Below are 19,826 nucleotides of genomic sequence, written 5' to 3'. Positions count from 1 at the left end.
GGTGGTGTTTGCTAGTCGAAATTAATGACATTTCTGTATCTATAACTTTAAGTGTTTATACATTTTAAACTTTCAACAATATGTTAAAACAATAGACTGTTGTTTATAAATCCCTGAGTGAACTATGAATGTTGTGTACTGTAATAAAACTTGCTTGTTATTAAGTTGCTACATTATGTGAAGTACTTTGTAATGTGGCTTTAGGAAGTGCTCTATCTAGAAACACTGTTATTTTATTATCAGTTCTGATTGTAATCAGTTTGATGGACAGTTAAATTGGATAATCTACTTAAGCAGGAAGAGACATTCTGACTTTACAGGTGTAAATAATTCTTTGTGGCTTTCTCTGTGACCCCAATCACAGAAAACAGAACCAGTCTACTCCAATCAGAGACATAACAGAAGAACGAGTAGCAGAGATCAAATAGTAATGCTGGCAGAAAATTGTTCATTGGAGATAAATTATCTGAATTTCAGGAGCAGGACCACCGGAAGGGGGGTGCATGGAGGTGGGTCTGTATATGACCCCTCCAACACTACAAGCTGTTCATTCTTGTTTTCATATGGGGATCTGCCCAGTCCCAGGAGCCGCCACCAGTACCCTTACTGGCCTTCCCCAAACTGCAGCCTCAATTCATGCTTAAGCCATCTACCCTTATCTACTAGAAATGCTGTCAAACCTAAAATGAGGATGTGGTCCCAGCTACTGAATATATATAATTTACTAGTGCTGCTGTTTATTTCTAACATGCCAGTTGCACATTAGATCTCTGAAACTTTCATCTTGGTACATTTAAACATTAAACGCTGTCTAGTATAATACAGCTCTGGCTCTGACCCGTAGCCTGGAGATATGGAAATCAGTTTTGTTACAAGATCAGTGAGAGTGGAATTAATTTTACTGATAAAATATTTTGGTCAAAAATGTCCAACAAACTGGTTAACACCTTTCTTATTTGTGCTCTATCAGCTGTAATTCCAAACAGACTTGGCAGCAGATTAGCGCAAAACTTGAAAACATTTATGCATTTTCATCAACTGAATATGTGTAAATCCCTGTGATGCAGTTTCTGCTGCTGTAGCCCTGCTGCATGGCTTCCTCCTGTAGTGTTAGTTAGATACAGCTTAACAGGCTGCTTTTATAAAACATATTCGTTCAGCAGAGACTCTGTATAGCATTTAAATTATACTCTAAGTCAACATTAGAGTAACCCTGGGACTTCCAGTCTGAATATAACCTGTTCCAGGTTCTGTGTTCAGCATAAGTTGCTATGGTGATCTAGCAAGATAAAAAGAGAGCAACCTTTGTAACTCTGAAAACTGACTTTAAGCTGAACATATTTCTCTGACCCATTAATCGCACTTTGTAATACACCACCAATATTTGCTAATCATCCATCTTCTTAACTGCTTTAAGATTTATTTCCTACTGTAATGTAATAGTATAGTCAAGTTTTATGGTCTTATGGCATTACAGGAAACAATGTAAGGTCACCAAAACTGAATATGACTTCATGGAAATCTAACTAGTACATTTAAAGAATTAAAGGATGGACTGACTGATGAAGAACATTTCCTAGGAACATATCCAGCACTTATTGCAGATGAAATGTGCCACATGAACATATGAGATTCAAGGACATTTAAAAAAACAACAACACCTTCAGTCAGTCTGACAGTCTGGCTCACTTCAGTGGCTGATAAACTTTGATTTATATTGGACCAACTTCTTGTAAAAGACTACATGTTATGGGCTTGTACATTCCCATCTGTCATCACACTGCAGTGGAGAAAACCTTGTGCTTCGTTTTGTGTGTTCCACTAAAAGCACAAACAATTTTGGTGCTTTTTGTCTTAACTGTAGCATGTCATGTTTGAGTTTTCAGTGGTCTAGGTTACTGAGATAGAGAATTATACAGTTGAATGCTTGTCATCTCCGAGACTTAACAGAACATCATCTTGGCATGTGAACCACGCTCTGGTCTTGTCTCATGTTGCCTCATGACTCAACAGGTACACGTCTCAAGTTTCAGTCAGAAAAGTTAGATTAATGATAGGTAAATATGGGGATAAGTGCAGTGATTATTAGAGTAGGGTTTAAAAGCTGTTAACACAATGCATGAATTTCAGGAGCTGCATGACATGATAGATTACACCTAAAGTTAAAGCAGTGTGTAGACATCCAAAAGAGTTGTGTCATGAACAAATATCCCCATGTTTACAGTAGGATGTAATACCACAAGTTCTTTCCATGTGTTTAAAATATTTATAATGGAAAAACATAGTGTCCTACTGGTTTCCAATACTTCTCACTGTGCTAAAGTTACCCAGCAGTAAAAATAATTCCTTCCAGTGAACTCAGTTCAGGTTAACAGGGTTGCTTAGTGACAATGTTTCTCACCAAATAGTTCCTATACTGTATGGAGCCGTAAGACGGAGACTAAGTGCTGCCACTGGCTTTCAGTATCTAGCATTCTCAGTAAAAGTAAAATATCTCAGTTAACAAGAATATAAAAGGTACAGATGGACACATTTATTTAGATGAACTTATTATTTATTTTTGTTCAGAGTAAAGCGTCATGGTATATTAACAGACATGTTTACTTATCTGAGAATTAAAATGCTTCTGTACTAGTGTAAGTATTTTTCAGGTCCTGTTTTATTGTCCAACAGTCCAGGAGGAAGGACAGAGGTGACACTGCCTAAAATAGCCTTTGGTGTAACTCAGTCCTGGGTGAAAATACCCCACTTCATCACTTGAACTGGATCCCTTTTCAAGTTGCTCAGATAAAACGGTGTGTGTGCCAACTCTGACAGTTGAGAACACAGACTGAACCAAAGGTGTGTATCTGTATCCAGCCATTTAAAAAAAATGACTAATGACGTTCACCTCAGATGTCCAGTAGAATGTGCAGTTTAAACTGGTCTTCATGCTATCTGGGATTGATATAGCTGACAGGGGTTGAACATGTCGCCAGTTTTCTAATATATGTCTAAAGGTGCTATTGACATGAAATTGTAATTGTATGTAAAAAACAAAATTCTTAAAAAAAAAGTTTTTTGCAAAAGATCCCCCCCCAGCAAAGAAGGCCAGAAAGAGACACAAGACGAAATAGAGCAGCAGTAGCTGCAGGCCTTAAACACACTGAGCCTGCCAATTGATGTCAATTAAATATAACATGTGGCATAACTACATTATCGGTTTTCCATTAAAGCCCCACTACAGCTGAATTTTATTATTTTAGACGTTTTATTAGAGCTATTTTTGATTGAAATGACTCCGAAGTTCAATATGATAAGCTATCATACCTTTAAGCATTAAAGGGCAGAAAATGTGATCACACAGCTGAACCTCTTAAGTAACTTTAACAACTTTTGAATAGCTTTTGGGTGCATGATGGCATCTGTCTGACTGGGATAGTGTGCGGCTCAGTACTTCCTGTTGATTACCTCTTATTTAAGTATTACTGTGCTGATAACCACAAACATCAACACAAAGAGCAAGATAGCTAGTAAAAACGAGAGAAAGCATTCCAGCAGTATAGAAAGTCCACGTTACATTGTTGAGTGTCCCTTTTAACTATTTTACCATCTCACTATAATTTGGAGACTAGTTCTCACTCATTTTAGAATAGAATAGATTTCCCTTGATGCACAGAGCACAGATATCCAAAGGGACAGCAGCTTTAGCCCCACTGAAAACAATTATGTGTGCAACAGGAACAGGAGGAGCACATAAAAGAAGGAGAATATGCAGGAATAGGTTTCGTCACAGTAGATGTCTTTCTGCAGGTTGTAACTAACTAACTGTTTTCTTCTCTAATGCCACGCGCCACACAAAGTGCAGAACAGCTACCTGAAATCTACTCGAGTAGAGGTTGATTACCTTATTAATAATTTTACATTTGCACTGCGTACAACTCTGGACACTGTAGCGCCTCTAAAAAAAGTAGGCTTTTGTCACTTCTTCAAAAAGCTTAACTCCCAGGTTGAAAGTGAGTATTAGGCTGCTGTCTGGGAAGCTGCTCTTCTGGCATATACAGCTTTCCGTCAGTACAGAGCGTGTGATATGAGCTTGCATTGATAGGCCCTACGCAGGCTAATTCAGTCAAACATGGCTGAATTAGCACTTTCCAAAAGGCATGAAACCCAAGCTTCTCTCCGGGGATACTGTGCACTTCTAAAATACACAAGCAAACTTTGAGACACAGGTAAACAGCACAGCTACCTGTGGCAGCACATTCTACACAATGTGTCAGAAAAGTGGTGCACAAGTGCTGCTTTGTTCATACCCATATGGAAAAGATATATATAAATCTTATAAAGTTTGTATCTGTCTTGTGTGAAACTTGTATGAAAAGCATACAAGAGTGAAAACAGATATAAGATCCCTTAAAAATTATATAAATTAAACTTGTATGTTTTGGATACTTACTAAAACAATATATGAAAGTAATGAGAAAGTGGCCACTTTCATGAGTAAATCATATAAGTTTTTACTATTTCTTTTCCATATGGGTACTGCTCAGTAGTTTATAACCAGTCAAATCTTTGGTCTAATTGTTCCTTTGTTGTTTAACAGTGCTTTCTTAGCTAAAGTTAATAGGAGCAGTACAGAGCAGTATTTGGATAAGTAATATTATATATGGTAATGTTGTATATAAAACATTATAAATTAATTCAAATGTGTGTGGAAAGGTTTGATTTCTATTTATACATTTTGATTTGTGACTGTGTGCAGAAACCTAAATGTGAATAAGATTTGTACATGTTATAAGAATCCATTAAAAAAATTCAGCTTTTGGAAATTAACATTGTTTTATTATGATGGTCTTTTGCTTTATGTAAGATATGTAAGTAGGCATAGTGACCTCTCTTCACTTCATGTATCATTTACACTGTGCTCTGCGTTATGCTATTTCATGGTCTGGGTGCTTGTGCCACCTTCTGGTACATAGCCTGTACAGTTACCAAGACAAAATGATTTTCACCATATCATTACATTTACATTACATTTTATATGTCGGAGTGAGTAGACCTTGAGAATGGCCTCACACGTGTATGTGTAGTGTATGCTTTGTTGATTTCTCCTCAGTTTTAACCATGTCTAACCTTATATTTTTTCTTGTATACTTTCTGAAATGCTAGCTCTGTACACAGTGCTGGATGTTGATAAGGAGGTCAAAGTGAATCGCCACCTTATCGTGGTAAGGGGTTTGTGTGCCCCAGTGATCCCAGGGGCTATGTTGTCGGAGGGCTTTTGCTTTCCCCCCTAACCCTACCCCCATCTTATCACACTAAATTAAATACTATATCAGAAAATATCAAAAAATTAGATAAAAATAAAAGATTAAAAGAAGGAGAAAATAATAACAAGTATTAATAATAAAACACTTTAAGATGCCACTTAATTAAATTATTGTTTATTACCACGTGTGAACATAATTGAAAGGTCTATGTCAGTCATCTGTGTTGGTTACTGAACACATCGATGTGCCTTCGGCCAAATATTAAAAGACACCTTTTGTGTTTTAGAGTGAATATAAGATGTTCTATGCTAGATTTAGTTTTTTGAAGATGGGTTTCCAGCATTGTCAACCAGGCAAGCATGTCTGGAGTAATGGAGTAATGAGCCTTAACCATTACTGTGTGTAGAAATTTTCTTTACTGTGCCCAAGATTTTTTTTTTTATGTAAACTTAATGTTGGGTTTATGAAACATGCACTGAGCAGTCTTGTTCTTCAACTGTGCATGTGTTAGTGAATAATTTCTTTTTATAGGGAAACAGATTTGAGGTGCAGCGGAACAAGTAGTGACAACACTGCAAGAGAGAAGCCTCTACTGCTACGGAAACAAAGCAGAGAGAAAGAGAGAATGATAGTGTTCAAGGAAGAAACCACATAATAAGAAACTGAAAACAGGCGGAGAACAAGGGTCGCCTTATCTCTCAGCCCAAGACGAAAGAATCAGAGCATTTACTAAAAGAAGTCATCTGTCATCCAACATCTGTGGAACAGTGCCACTAAATTAGACTGGATGAACAAATGTTTTTTGTTCATGGCTGTTTATCATCCCTGAACAAAGAACAAAAGTCCATGAACAAAAAAAAGACCCCAAAACAAAACAATACAAAAAATTGCTTAAAATGACTGTAGAAAAAGAACTTTCCCCTAACAGATTTCTGCGTTAAAAACATGCACACACAAGGAGACAAGTCTTAATAACTTGAATTTAACATTCAGATGAAAGGTCATCTCTCTGTAATACCAGCAAAAACACATGCTTGTTTGTAACACTGACGTCAGGCAACAACAATTTTAATCCAATATTGGCAAGAAAAAGGTTCCTTTAAATGTAGCAGTGACAGGAAGTGCACTGATTTTAGCGTGGGAGGAACCAGGGAGGGTTTAAACTGTCTCTCACAGTCACTGGTCAGGACAGTTTTTAAAAAATATATATTATTATTATTTCAAGTACATATACAAATACGGCAATCAGTGCTGCACAAATTCAAAGGATTACAATGAATTGCCAGAAAGAACAGTGATTACAGTAACAATGTAACCATATAAAACAGAAATAATGAATGTTTACATCGATATAGATTTTTTTTTCTTTTTTTTAAGAGGGAGGGGGAAAATGGGCAAAAAACAAAAACCAACAAAATAAGCAGACAAAAAATACATATATCAATCACCTGGATCACCTGTTGAGAAAGAAAAAAGAAAACAAGCAGAAGAAAACGAGAGCAACATAATAAACAACATCACAATGATATATGGGAATATGACAGTAAATACTAAATATTAAACATTATTGTGCAGCACGTAGGATCGACAGCGCACAGTGTGCTTTGAGGTAGGAGCCAAAAAGGGTGTAGTTTGTGTGTGTGATCACCCGTGTGTACACCTGTGAGCACGAACGCGCTTGTTTTTTTAAAAGGTTCCTTCATGTAACGATGTGCTAGAGGGTGTGGGGAGCCACAGTCCCGTCCTCCAGGGCATGAAGCAGGTATGGAGGAGATCAAAACTCCAGACATCCAGGGGCCCCCAGAACACAAGAGACCAAGGAAGACCAACAGAGGGGCAGCCGCGCCACTATCCCAGAAAGAGCTGAGGAGATTCCCAGATGAGGGGTCACTCAGCGGAGCAGGAGCCAGGGGGGGGTTGCAGTGACGTGCCCGTGAGCTCCGCCGGCAGCCAGCTGTGTCTGAGTGACCGAGCCCCAGGCTGAGGGCACCCCACCTCCGAAGTGGCCCGAGCGAGCCCCAGGCTCCAGGCCCCGATAAGCAGCTGCCACGGAGTGAGCTGGTGTGTACCTGGGCGCCCATCCCCGGACACAAAGAACCACCAATGCACCGATGTCTGAGGGTGTCCGCCACCGGCAGGGGAAGTGGTGGGGGGAGATAGGCCTCCATACCTTGGAGGGCCTGAGATGTCCCCAGAGAGGTGCCGTCTGATACCCGACCTGACATATAGACACAGACATACAGGCACACACAGATGCAAACATCCATTCCCACCCTCATGCTCTCATAAGCAATTACTCCACACTCAACCAACGTGGAGACAGACATAAAGAGACGCTGTACACACAATCACACTCCCCAAGCGTACTCTAAGAACCGGGGTCTAGGTACCCTTGCCCCTGGAGGGGGAAACTGCACCCAAACCTAGGTGGTGTTACCCTTTTCCCTGCGGTGGGGAGAAGCAGACCCACCCGACTCCGCAGCAGCAGGGAGGCCCCACATTCCAGACCCCAGTCGGACGGCCAGCTCCTCCTCCTAGCCCCCCCGCTCCAGCAGGCCGCAGAGAACGGGGATACATCGATATAGATGTGTACAAATGACCAAGATGCAAAATTGAGTGAAATGCTGCCTATTAGAGAAAACAAAACAAAACAAAACAGACAAACAACAAAGGGGAAATATATATTAAGTTTCAGTTATTCAATTCAGTGGGAAGATGCTTAAGAATATCATATAGTTTTTGTGGTTTATTTCCTTTAAGTAATTTTAAGGATTTTATATATAGTTTCAAATCGTTTAAGAAAGTAACAAACCTGGGGGATGTTTTGGTAAATCTACATTTGTGTACGAAAAATTTTGCTATACATAAAGTAACATTATGACATAGTTCATCCTTCTTATACTGTAGAAAAGGGCCAAAAGATTGGTCAGGACCAGTTGTCACAGTGACAAAACAGAATTGTACCACTCTGCTGCCATCTTCCAGACTCCGCTGTTTTAGAACAGCGCATGCGCTGGCCGTGACGTCTCGTGACGTGACATTTGAAATGAGCCGGGAAAGTAGCTACTGAGGAAGACTACGATGAAGTGAGAGCAGCTAAATGTGTGAGTGAGCTTAATAATACACTGCGCAATAATACAATGTGTGTACAGGTGTGGGGACGGGATGGCGCTTATGACAAAGGTTACACGTCCACCTTCAGTCTGTTCCTACTTGTTACGAACTTCATGGGTTCATAAGATCTCTGTCATACGCTCGAACCTTAAACAGTGTACATGCTGTATATGCCCTCATACAGAAAGACTTGTTTGACAACCCGAGCGTACCGATCACGCCCACGGGTAGGTTGTTGGCTGTTGAAGCAAACAGGTTTCCGTAAATCAGTTAGCTGTAACTGCACTGCTTGTGGCTGGCTTTGATAGCTCTTGACCCTTACATTTCAGTGGTCTTCTCCTTCCCTGTCGTTGCTCTCTCTCTCCTTCACTCAGAGTAATGGTGAATTAATAAGTTGTTGTCCTTGTGTAGCGCTTTTTCTTAACACGTATTTTTTTGTGTTTTCCACAGACTTCCTGTAAATGTTTCAGAATAAGAGCCTGGTTAAGAAATGACTGTGCATTGAAACGGTAACGCCCCTTTAATTTGAAACAGCTACCGGAAGTGCCGAGTTTGTATAAACAAACAAGACTGTAATATGGGTTTTGACGGCATATAGACCATTGGTTTTAGCTGTCCTTTCACTGACGCCTATTAAAGTTTATAAGCTGATCTTTTAATAAGTGTCTGACCTTTTTGTTAATCCGTGTGTGGACGTATTTCGATAACTACGAACGGCACATGGCGTTCATAATTATCAAACTGTCAAAATATAACGTACGTTAAGAAAACTCTGACCATTTGTGTATTATTCTACTGGTTTACTCGTCAGATCTCGCTCATAGGGCAGTGTCACTTTCATGCTACCTTGGTCCATCAAAATTGTCGAAGTGTTTGAATGGAGCCGTGAGGGTCATCAATGTAAAACGTGTGTCTGACATAATGCGCTTGCTTTAGGAGATGGATGGAGCAGCAGTCTCACATGTCCCATGTCTACAACTTAAATGTTTAAGGTTTTAGAGAGGCAGTGTTTTTCGATCCAATTTTCATTGTCATGCCTGTTGCTTTTTCTTCTCCTTAAGCAGTTTGATATCATCAAAGTTCTACTTTAGTTTTGTGCATGACCTTCACCTGCATGCTTGACAGGTTAGAATTTTAAATTCCAATTTTAATGGTTTTAATTTGACCCTGTTTCAGAAAAATGGGCGACCTCGAGGATATCAGCCACCACATTCATGACAGAATAACTTCTATAAAACACATGCTGGATCTGTCAGTTATTGGTATGACATGTCCACTTGTATGAGACTGATGATAGTGTTTGCATCCATGGGAACCACTGCTAAGTTTTGTGACATAAAATGTTCCTCCGCATACAGAATTGCCTCAAAACAAGATGAAGAAACTTGGACAAGAACTGTTTGCCCTGGAGAGACTTCTGGAGGAGTTTGAAAAAGGAGTTGACCAGCAGAAGGAGCACCTGAAGCATCTCAAGGTAAAGTAGAGGCATTTGTTTATCTGTTGGAACAAACAAGTCCAACATTCACACCAATAAAGAAGAATAAGCTGTGACCGCCATGACTAATTTTAACTACTGCATAAACCAGTTAGTCACTGATACATGCCATCTAGTCAAGCCCGTGAAGTGATATTCAGTTTTAGCATGAATGTCTTGCTTTTCCTTTGCTCAGAGTGGACCTTCAGGGGTGACTACATGCACAAAATAGAAATTCATTTTCTCCTGACAGTTTGATAAGCAAAATGGCTTTTTTATGTTTTGTAAATGAAAACCTAGATAAACAAAATTTAGTTTCCTTAAAAAGCACCTTTTGAGGATGCCAGAATTTTGTGAATGCAGGAAAAATGGCAAACATGGCAGAGATGAATACAAATAATGAAATCATCCGGAGTAAAACATTAAGTGAGCAGAGGGTTTTGGGGTTTGACAGTCTCTTTTTCTCACTCAGGAACTTGATGAGGTTTTCCAGAAGTATCTGCAGGATGTTCAGCACATTAAGAACAACATCCCTCCACACATGCCCCGGAAGAAGGGCCTGCTCAAGTAAGAATACCAGCATTGCTTACTTTATGTTTTTTTAATGGAAAATGGGGGATTTTATTTTGAATAAAGCAGTATTTCTCTAATGATCTATGAATCAAATATATTTGGCAACCCGCTTCAGCATTTTTACCTTTTTTGTTATGTTACCCTTTCAACAGAATGTTGTTTGTGCTCAATTTTTAACTTCTCTTTGTTTGAAAAATTGGCACTAACTATCCAGCCCGGTCCTTCCTGTCATGGATTTCCATACTGCCTGCTTCTCTGCTCAGACTGCTGTTGTAGCAGTCTTTGATATCACTCAGATGCTGAACCACAACTCCCGGTGTTACCATCCAGCTCATGGGGGCAGCAGGAAGCAGTTGTTCTTGTTGCTCTCTGGAGATCCATCGTGAGGTGGAGAGTCAGTGAGCAGGTGGAGAGTTCATGTGCTGCTAAGTGGAGCTTACCAATGCTTCGAGCAGAACTGCAGATGGATTAAGACAGCTGACTCCATTACTCTGCTGTTAATCAAAAAGTGCTTGGTTGTTTTTTTGTTTTCCCCCTGCTCTTCTCAGCATAAAAACAAACGCATTATGTTTGCTTTCAACTGTTGCTGTACCTTGCTTGTAGAGCCCACCACCTTACAAAATATGCTGTAAATGCTTATGATCTGTTATTTTTCAGAGGAAGCGAACCTGCAATAAATCAGAAAGAAGCTGTAGAGGTTCAGCCAGCAGAAAAAAAGAGCAGCAAGAGTTTTGTCAGAGAGATGGAGTTCGTCACTATGCCAGAGTTTGAGAGCATTCCTCAGTAAGTATAATCGATCACTGTAATTCAAAATGACCTTATGTATGATGATCACCTTTGTGAAACCCACTTAAACAATCTAGGGAGGCTATCTCATTTTGACCTTGAGACTTCCAGGCCATTCTTGGCACAGATGTTTCTGTATACAATGCCGGCTACTTGGTTATGGGGTACCATGTATGCCTTGCCTGCTAGGGTCTGGCAACGTGTATGCGTGTTAATATCATATAATATGCTGGACACCTGTCTGTTCATTATGAGCAGTTTTCATGTCTTCATATCAGTGGCATCCATTTCCTCTTTATTACAGCTGGGTGTCTGGTAACTGCTAGAGAATATTTGATGGCTTGGATCTTTTCCTACTGTTCAGCTGGCTTCTCAGCACCCGTTTTACTTTCTGGAAGTATTTGACTCTTTTGCTTTCTGTAGCTCCGCCCCTTTGCTTTGGATCACCTTCTGTTTCGTTGCAGTCATTCAGGTACACTTATCCAGTCCAAAGGACATCCCGATATCCTTGCTTTAGATCTTGGTGTGGTGGAGCAGTGAGTCGATGTCTAGCTTATTCCTGGCCTGCAGGACTAAGCGTCTGACCTCTGGCTGGATCTGACCTTGTGCTTTTTTGCTTGTGCTACTTGCCAGAGCTCAGTTAGAGACTTCTTGTACCTCTTATTCATGCAGGACCTGTGTGTCATGACACCCTTCTGCATTTCTGTTAGTGACTGACATCCTTCCTGAGTTCTCTGATTTTATGACTTCCAGCCGTCATCATAGGGCAGTCAGGCTACAGTCAGCTCAGCAGATGTCATTGGTGGCTGGGCCTCATCTAGTTCAGTTACACTGCTCTATTCTACCATGGTTTGCTCATTATGCCCATACTGCTCACTATTGCTCCCATAATAGCTGAAGACATAACATGAAATGGTGTTTTTCTGATGTGTGTTCATACAGGTACATGAAAGGACGTGTGACATATGAGCAACTCAATGCAGCAGTGGAGAGCATCAATACTGCTGTAGCAGCCAAGTACAAGATTGTCCATCAGTCCTTCAAAACACTCAACAATCACTCACGAAAGCTGCACCAGCGCTTTAAGGACCAAGAGACCAAAGATACAAAAGGTATCCTGCAAGCCAAAATTGTGTGCTACTTGTGCACGTCTCAGGATGACAGAATGGGCGTGTAGGTTTTCAGTCATAGAGGTCATGTTAGTCCAAAGAGCTTTCTTTCTTTCCAAGCTCCTTAGTTTGCAACAGAAGTCTTTCTTGCTTTAAGATCACATTTTAGAATCATTGTGAAGGTTATGCTGATCATTTTGAAAGCATCTCTGGGTTTTTCCCCCAAGACAGTGAAAATGTTAGACTTCAGTATTTGATATGTTGTCTTTTTAGTGTTTTCAGCTAAGCATAGGCTTTAAATGATCCACAGACCTTTCTTCTGCCATTTAGTTTATTTGTTTGTTTGTTTGTTTTTAAGTATTCGTGAGTCATATAAAGCGATATAAAAATCATTTTGGACTAAACAGAGCAAACAAAACTGTCCTGAAAATTAAAAAACAAAGGATACCGGTGTTATACTTGCTTGTTTTTCTTTTGCTTTCAGCTTTGTGGGCAAAAAATTAAATGCAAACCCACATCTCAGATATTTGAGATCACTTTTTTCAACTGGCTTTTTATAAGTACATTATCACATCCATATTGTTCAGTTTCTGAGAAAAGATTGTTTGTAAAACACAAAAGTTTCACAGTTGTGCTTAAATGTTTTGCAGGTCAGTATTTTGTTGTGGAGGATGACATTCGTGAATTTACCCAGATAAAGGTGGACAAACGCTTTCAGGGGATTCTGAACATGCTGCGACACTGCCAGCGCCTGCGGGAGCTCCGAGGGGGAGGACTCACCCGCTACATGCTGTTATGAAAAAGACGCTTTCAGTTAGTTTTTCCTTTTCTCTAGTACACTGCCATATTTGTAAATGGCTTACATAGGTAAATGTCATTTGTTGTGATAGGTAGACATACCAAACATTTAACACGCTTCTGGTATATATATATGTTTGCGTACTTAAACTTCTATGTGTATGTTGTATTGTCATATAGTGTAATAATAGATACTAGTAATAATAAATGGCACATTTTCTCTTCTGTATCATTATGTTGTAATAATGTAATAATATCTTTACATGTCTTAAAGCTCGGTTATGATTAAATTGCTTTTTGTGTTTTTTTGAGACTTCATTCAGAGATTTATAGCCCTTTTCCACTAGCACCTCTGCTCAACTCAGTTTCAGTCGTTTTCCATTACAATTAAGTACCACCTATTGTGCGTGAGGTCGTTACAGCAACATTCCTGAAACTCCTGCGATATCATTTGTAAGCAACACAAACATCACAAGAATGGAAGATGTCGTAGCAATAGTCGCTCTCAAGACGGCAGCAGAGCCAAAGACCGCAACCCTGCCACAAGGTACTACTAGACAAAGGGTAATACTGTCTGCTCTGGGACTACCCCAGGGTTACCTGGTAGTGGTTTATGAAATAAAAATTCTGTTCCACACTGAAAACGTTATATTCCAGAGGTCGCTGGATTAAAATGGAGGCTCTCTTTGTTGGTGCCATGGTGAATCCTGGTATCAGAGCTCCAATGGTCATTCATTATCTTACTTTAATGCGTGACTGGTAGAATAACTCACATGCTTAACTCTGGAAGAACACACTCCGAGTTGATTAAAGTAAAGGTGATCAATCTCTTGATACTCAGAACAGAAGTTATGGTCAGGCTCAGTTTGTGTAACAGCTTCTCAGGCATTCACGTCAACAATGGGACGCTAACACAGAGGCTGAAAGTAATAAGTAATTTTATATATATATATATATATATATGTATATGACTCAATGCCCCACACATGAATCCTGGAATGCGTAGAACTATACAAGATCAGCAGGATGCTGAGAGCCTTCATCAGGAACTCGATGGGGATGTGGCAAACAACACTAGAGGCCAATTTCAAGCCTGTAGCACAAGTCACCATCGAGTGTGGGGTCTACAAAGGAGATGCGCTGTCCCCACTGCTTTTCTGCATAAGCCTGAACCCCCCCTCAGTCCACTCCACACCAATCCACACCACGAGGATCTACAGGAACGACATCACAATGCCATTCGGACTGGAGAAGTGTAGTTGGACGGTAACAAAGAGAGGGAAGGTAGTCAGAACTGAGGGGATTGTAATACCGGACAGCTACAAGTACCTGGAAATCCTAGGCAAATGGGAACCGTAAAGAGGCCGCTAGAAAAGCTGCAAATAGCTGCAGAGAGTGAGGCAAGTGCTGTGGAATCAGCTGAATGGGAAAAACAAGATCCGCGCTATCACCTACGCCCTGCCCGTGATCAGGTGCCCTGCCTGGATAATAAGTTGGCCAAAGGAGGAGATAGAAGCCACTGACATCAAGACAAGGAAGCTCATCACCATGCATGAAGGATTTCACCGAAAGTTCAGCATTCTGAGACTGTATGCTAAGCGGAAGGAAGGATGCCGGGGACTGGTGAGTCCAGGATGAGACAATGAACATCCACAAATACATCAGGAAAATGGCCACAACTGACAGTGTGCTTAGTGAATACCACTGGTGGTAGAACCCCGAGAAAGAAGAGGAGCAAGAGGAGGAGCCATCATGGAAGGACAGGCCCCTGCACAGTATGTACAAATGCCAGATACAGTACAAGATCCATAGAGGCTGGGTTCTACCACACCAGGCAAGACCCCAGGTGCAGGCTGTGCAAAGATGGCCCTGAGACAATCCACACAAAACAGCAGGGTGCAAGATACTAGCAGGCAGGTCATACATGGAATGCCGTAACCAAGTGGCCGGCATAGTATACAGAAACATTTGTGTGAGTATGGCCTGGAGGTCCCGGCCATAGTGAATGTGATATTATTTGCTCTGCTGCTTATTTTCCATCCTTAAGTACAGCGTGTGTTGTGTGTGTGTTCACTTTACTGTGCTGGGTAAAGGCACACTGTGCGGTTAGTGTGCTCTGCTGTACTCTTGTTCGTGTACCACGAGGGGTCAGTCTGAGGAGCTCAGCGCCACAAGTCCCTGCATGTGTGCCCCTGTGGGCAGTCTGCTTGTTCTCGGTGTACAAGCCCACTGAACTGAGCTGGAACAACTTGTCACAGCTCATTACTGATCCACGAATCTGCGCAGGGTCCCGGGGTACAGCAGGAAGAGGCTCCCCTTCAAAGTAAAGCAGTTCCGTGCGTCACAGCGCTGTTTGTCTCCGCGGTGATTTCACTCGAAGCTGAGTTCAGGAAACCGCTACAGCACAGACTCCGTCCTCATGGACCTGGAAACAGCTCAGCACAGTGAGCCGTGTCTGCCTCTGTGAGGGAGCAACAGGCTGATTTCTGCCTCAAACCACCGCAGCGAGGTAAGCAGAGCCGCACAGCAGGGCAGCTGTCCGCAAACAAAGCGCTTGTCCTGGTGTGTCTCTGTGTGTGTTTGTTTGTGCGCGCTGTTTGGTTCTCGGTCATCGCGCCTTCAGTTCAGCTTTCAGCTTCTCCAGTTTTGGAGAAGCTGAAAGCAAATATCATAAAGCGTCTTAATAAGGTATGGAAAAAGCCCTCTGAAAATACAGAATACTTACTATAAAAACACAAATAATACGATAAAGTAAAACAGTACGGTAGGGCTCAGTAAACCCATTAGAGAATAATTAGGAAAATGTAAAAGGTTTAAAATAAGGTGCAGTAAAAATATATGAGGAGTGAGGAGAGAACAGGAGTCTGCTGGGCAGATGTCACACGAGGTATGAAAGAGTTCATGCAGGTTTTGAAGAGCTGATTACTGACACACACAGCTATGCTCTGGGTGTATGAGGCCTGATGGGAGGGAGCTTTGCAATCTGGCCATTCTCTTTCCAGCTGTTAGCTTTTCTCTCTCAGTACAGTTGAGCTGCTTGCTCAGCACAGGCATGCTTCCATTCATGCCAGCCTTTCCTGCTCCAACCCCGGAGGTGGAAAGATCATCACCACCATCACTCATACTCACTTTATTAAGCAGTTGTTCCTGCACTGCAGACAGTGCATTTCTGTCTATTCATTTGGCAGAAAATTTTAAATTTTTAATTACCACTTCTGACAGTGGTAGAAAACACCCTCTTCCTTTGAGGACTAACCCGAGAAGCATGCTGATGTACTGAAGGTGGTGCACTGCGTCAGTGCTCCAGGTGGAGGGTCGCCACAGCGTATCATCTGCCTGCATCTCACCCTGTTCCATGTAACATCCTCCACTTGTTAGCGCAACCTCTGCAAGTTCTCCTTCACTGCATCCATCATCCACTCTGAGCTCTTCCTCGTTTCCTCCTGCCTGGCAGCTCTAGATTGAGCATCCTTTGTTCAAACCAGCTCAGCGTCGCTTTTCTTGTTGCAATGTGTCTCTCACAAATCATGACACTCATTACCACTCACTCCACCCTGCCTTGACTCTCTTCTTCACCTCTCTTGTACACTGTCATTTGCTTTAGAAGGTTGATCTCAATGATTGTAGGGTCTGTCTTACAATATAAAGCATACCTCCACCTCTCCAGGCTCTCCTTCACCTGCTCTCTGTTCTCACTACGAATAGCTATGTCGTCTGCAAACATCATAGATCCACAGAGCCTCCTGCGTGAGCTCATCTGTCACCTTATGTGTCACTTCTGACTTCTGAGATGACCAAAAGTTTACAAAGTGAATTTAATATGTTATTTGTTTGGACCCAAAATGTGTGATTGAGCCTGTGAACTCATTAGAGAGCTGCTTTCACATAGAGTTATGTAGGATCAAAAGTCATGCTTTAGTTACAGGTTGTTCTCTGCTGTCCAGCTTTAAGGCACTTTCATCAAGAAGCTGTCCATCTTTTATACCGTTTGAGCTTGTGTTTATGTAATTCACATTCGTCTCACGCTGTCCTTTTGACTTTTCCTTCAACTCATCACCTTTTCCATCAAGACAAATTAAACATGATTTGGAAAAGGCAGATGAGGGAATCTGTTGATGAGCTAATAAGGGTTAAGAGGTTTACCACAGAAGAAGAACCAAGCAGTGACATCTCCTGTTGGACATTCTCTGTTCTTGCTTTAGAGCCTAACGGAGGGACCGTATTGATCATGGTCTTAGCTGCTCTTCCCCACACAGTTAGTGAGCAGCTGGGTCGTCTGTCTGTTTCAGATCAAGTGTGGAAACCGGGGAATCTGCAAAATGAGCAGGCCTCCTTCATGCTGACAGACGGGCGGAGTGCTGTGTGGATGTTTCAGAAATCTTTGAGAACATGTGGCTGTCAAGCACTCCTATTTAGAGCTTTATCTTACAGGCTCTTTAAAAGGCAGAAGCACACACTGTTGCTTTTCTCCGGTCTGTCTGTGGCTCTGTCACACAGCAGTCAGCCATGCTATGTGGGGTTAACCAGTGCTGCATGCTTTACTGTTGAGTCATGCTCTCTCACTCTGCTAGCACGTCTTCTGAACGCTGTATTTGTTGTTCTGAGTCGTACTTGTCCTGGGTGTTGTGATGCACAGCAGTGCAGTGTGTGCTTTCTTAAATAAATGATTGCGTGAGACATAATGCAGATGAACGCTACTTGCTTTACTTTTTCGTTAGTGTGACCTTGAAGCTGACAGGAACTAGAGAACAGAGTAGAGACTAATGTTCCAGCTGCAGTCCAAGACAGTGGAGTTTGAGTCCATCCAACCACAGAAGGACAGACCGTGCGGAGAGGCAGCTAGGTGATATTGAGGTCAGCCGGTAAGAAAACATGAGATGGAAACAGCTGACTCCCTGATATGTTGGCTGTTCTTCATTTCTAGCTTTTTATCTTATTCCTCTCGGGCTCCTTAGCTGGTTAGCAGCAGCTAAAATTTCTTAAAAGCTAAGTTGATGGCCAGTGACGGTGTTCTCTCAGATGAATTAAAAAGTAGATATTAAAATGCTGATATGAGATGTCAGAATGTGCCGGTGTACATGACTGTGTGCAGGCAGTCCACACAGGCCCAGCTGTTACCGCAGTCTAACACAGCGTTGCTGTGCTTTTCTGATCCCACTGACTGATTCAGTTTGTTTCCAAAGAGTGCACAGACACAAACGTTATTAAAATGTTGTGAGGTCACAGCGAGCAGACGTGTTTCCTCTCAGGCGTCTTTAAAGTGAACTCGACAGTGTCGGAGCACGGCTGATGTTTCTCAGGAGGTCCTGCGTAGCGCTTGTATGTTGTGCTGTGACTGCAGCAGTAATAGAGAGAAACAGTCTGACAAGAAGCTCCCTCACTCTACATCGTAACTGTTCCCATAGCGAAGCAGGACAGACAGAGGTTGTTGCTTTGTGCTGTAGGCACATACACGAACAGCTCTCATTAAAATCCTCTTTTTGGGTTTTTTGTCTCATGCTTCATTTTGCTGAAAAAGGCAAAGGTATCAGAAGCGTCTGCTCTGCGGTCTTATCAGAGTGCAGATGTCACTGAAAGCATGCTCTCCTGCTTGCCATGTCACCATGCTAGTGCTGTTCACAACACTACCAAAGCTTACAAAGTTTCAGGAGAAAAGTCTGTCCATGTGCAGCCATGTTGTCTCAGTGATGATTCTGCGGGCTGATCTGTGCTCCTAATGAAGCCACTGTGTCACCCCTGTGGAATTTGGCACATGTATAAATATCTTTGCAACAGTAATTGCCTGCAAGTGACAGCAGCCAGAGCTCAGCTGTGTGATTGCATCTGAGGTCAGGATAGTTTGACTTGAATCGCCCAGACACGTATACTTGCCAGTTTGTGCTAACATGAAAATAAAAAGTGAAGCAGAGACGTAGTGGATGGTGTGTAAGCCTTCACAAAATCCAAACCCGTGACTTATAAAGATTCATAACAACTGTACAAGGACGATTTTTTAAATCACTTGTATTTTCACGTTGTGAGATTTGCATAAACTTCAGCGTGTAAAGTTTGAGCTGTGAACATCTTACTGCTGCCATTCTTCCCCGGCAGCAAGAGCGCCTCCCAGAAGTCCACTTCCACAAAAGTAGGTCACAATAGTCCCAGAGATGCACCCAGCAGTCACTTTGTTAGTCACTGCCAGTTACCACAAACACTCGAGCACAGTCCTCTGTCAGTGATCAGGGTTAGGGAATTACTTTTTCACACAGGGCCAGGATAGCTTTTTAATTGATGAATAATCATTTAATAATTGCATTTGGTGTTTACTCAGGTTATAGCTGACTAATATGGAAATTGGTTTGATGATTTGAAACATGGAAGTGTGACAAATATGCAAATAACTAAGAAATCAGGAAGGGGCCAATAGTTTTTCACAGTGCTGTCTGCAGTAGTAAAACTCTGCTGCCATTGGCTGCGTCTCTGTCATTCTGTCATTGTTCCTGAGGGCGGGAGCAGCAGCAGTCCCAGGTTGATTAAAAGCTCCAGACACTGAAACAGTCAGTTAGAGCCCAAAACCACAGTCTGCACACATGTTCACAGCACGGTCTGTGTGTGATTCTTTCTCAAACTTCGAATATATATTCTCGGCACCTGTGACACTGACATTAGTAATTCCTGGAGTTATAGGGGCTTAAAGTCTGCATGACTGAGTGGGCGTGGCCTCTTTGACAGGTGGATGGTGTC

At 41.7% G+C, this 19,826-nt stretch overlaps 2 protein-coding genes across 9 annotated transcripts in view; both read left to right on the top strand.

Moving 5' to 3' along the window:
• The first annotated feature begins 8,301 nt into the window (after positions 1-8,301).
• On the top strand, positions 8,302-13,215 carry ska1 (spindle and kinetochore associated complex subunit 1). 2 transcript variants are annotated; one of them, XM_063480920.1, is made up of 8 exons: positions 8,311-8,353; positions 8,814-8,872; positions 9,540-9,625; positions 9,722-9,837; positions 10,310-10,404; positions 11,068-11,193; positions 12,139-12,308; positions 12,956-13,215. In XM_063480920.1, the coding sequence occupies exons 3-8, from the start codon at positions 9,544-9,546 to the stop codon at positions 13,102-13,104; spliced, it is 738 nt and encodes a 245-aa protein (XP_063336990.1). In that variant the 5' UTR covers positions 8,311-8,353; positions 8,814-8,872; positions 9,540-9,543; the 3' UTR covers positions 13,105-13,215. The 2 variants fall into 2 exon arrangements, with proteins under 2 accessions (XP_063336989.1, XP_063336990.1); XM_063480919.1 differs by lacking the exon at positions 8,814-8,872 and having other exon boundaries at positions 8,302-8,353.
• Positions 13,216-15,404: 2,189 nt separating this feature from the next.
• The window catches only part of akap13 (A-kinase anchoring protein 13), a 61,589-nt gene continuing 57,167 nt past the window's right edge, over positions 15,405-19,826 (top strand). For all 7 annotated transcript variants that reach the window (XM_063479044.1, XM_063479048.1, XM_063479046.1 and 4 more), the window contains exon 1: positions 15,405-15,612. The gene's annotated coding sequence lies outside the window, so the exon portion shown is untranslated. The remainder of the gene's footprint in view (positions 15,613-19,826) is intronic.

This window comes from Pelmatolapia mariae, linkage group LG7 (genome assembly GCF_036321145.2).
Source record: "Pelmatolapia mariae isolate MD_Pm_ZW linkage group LG7, Pm_UMD_F_2, whole genome shotgun sequence".
NCBI lineage: Eukaryota > Metazoa > Chordata > Actinopteri > Cichliformes > Cichlidae > Pelmatolapia > Pelmatolapia mariae.
The sequence above is the reverse complement of the archived record's forward strand: the minus strand, read 5'-3'. Positions and strand labels throughout refer to the sequence as shown.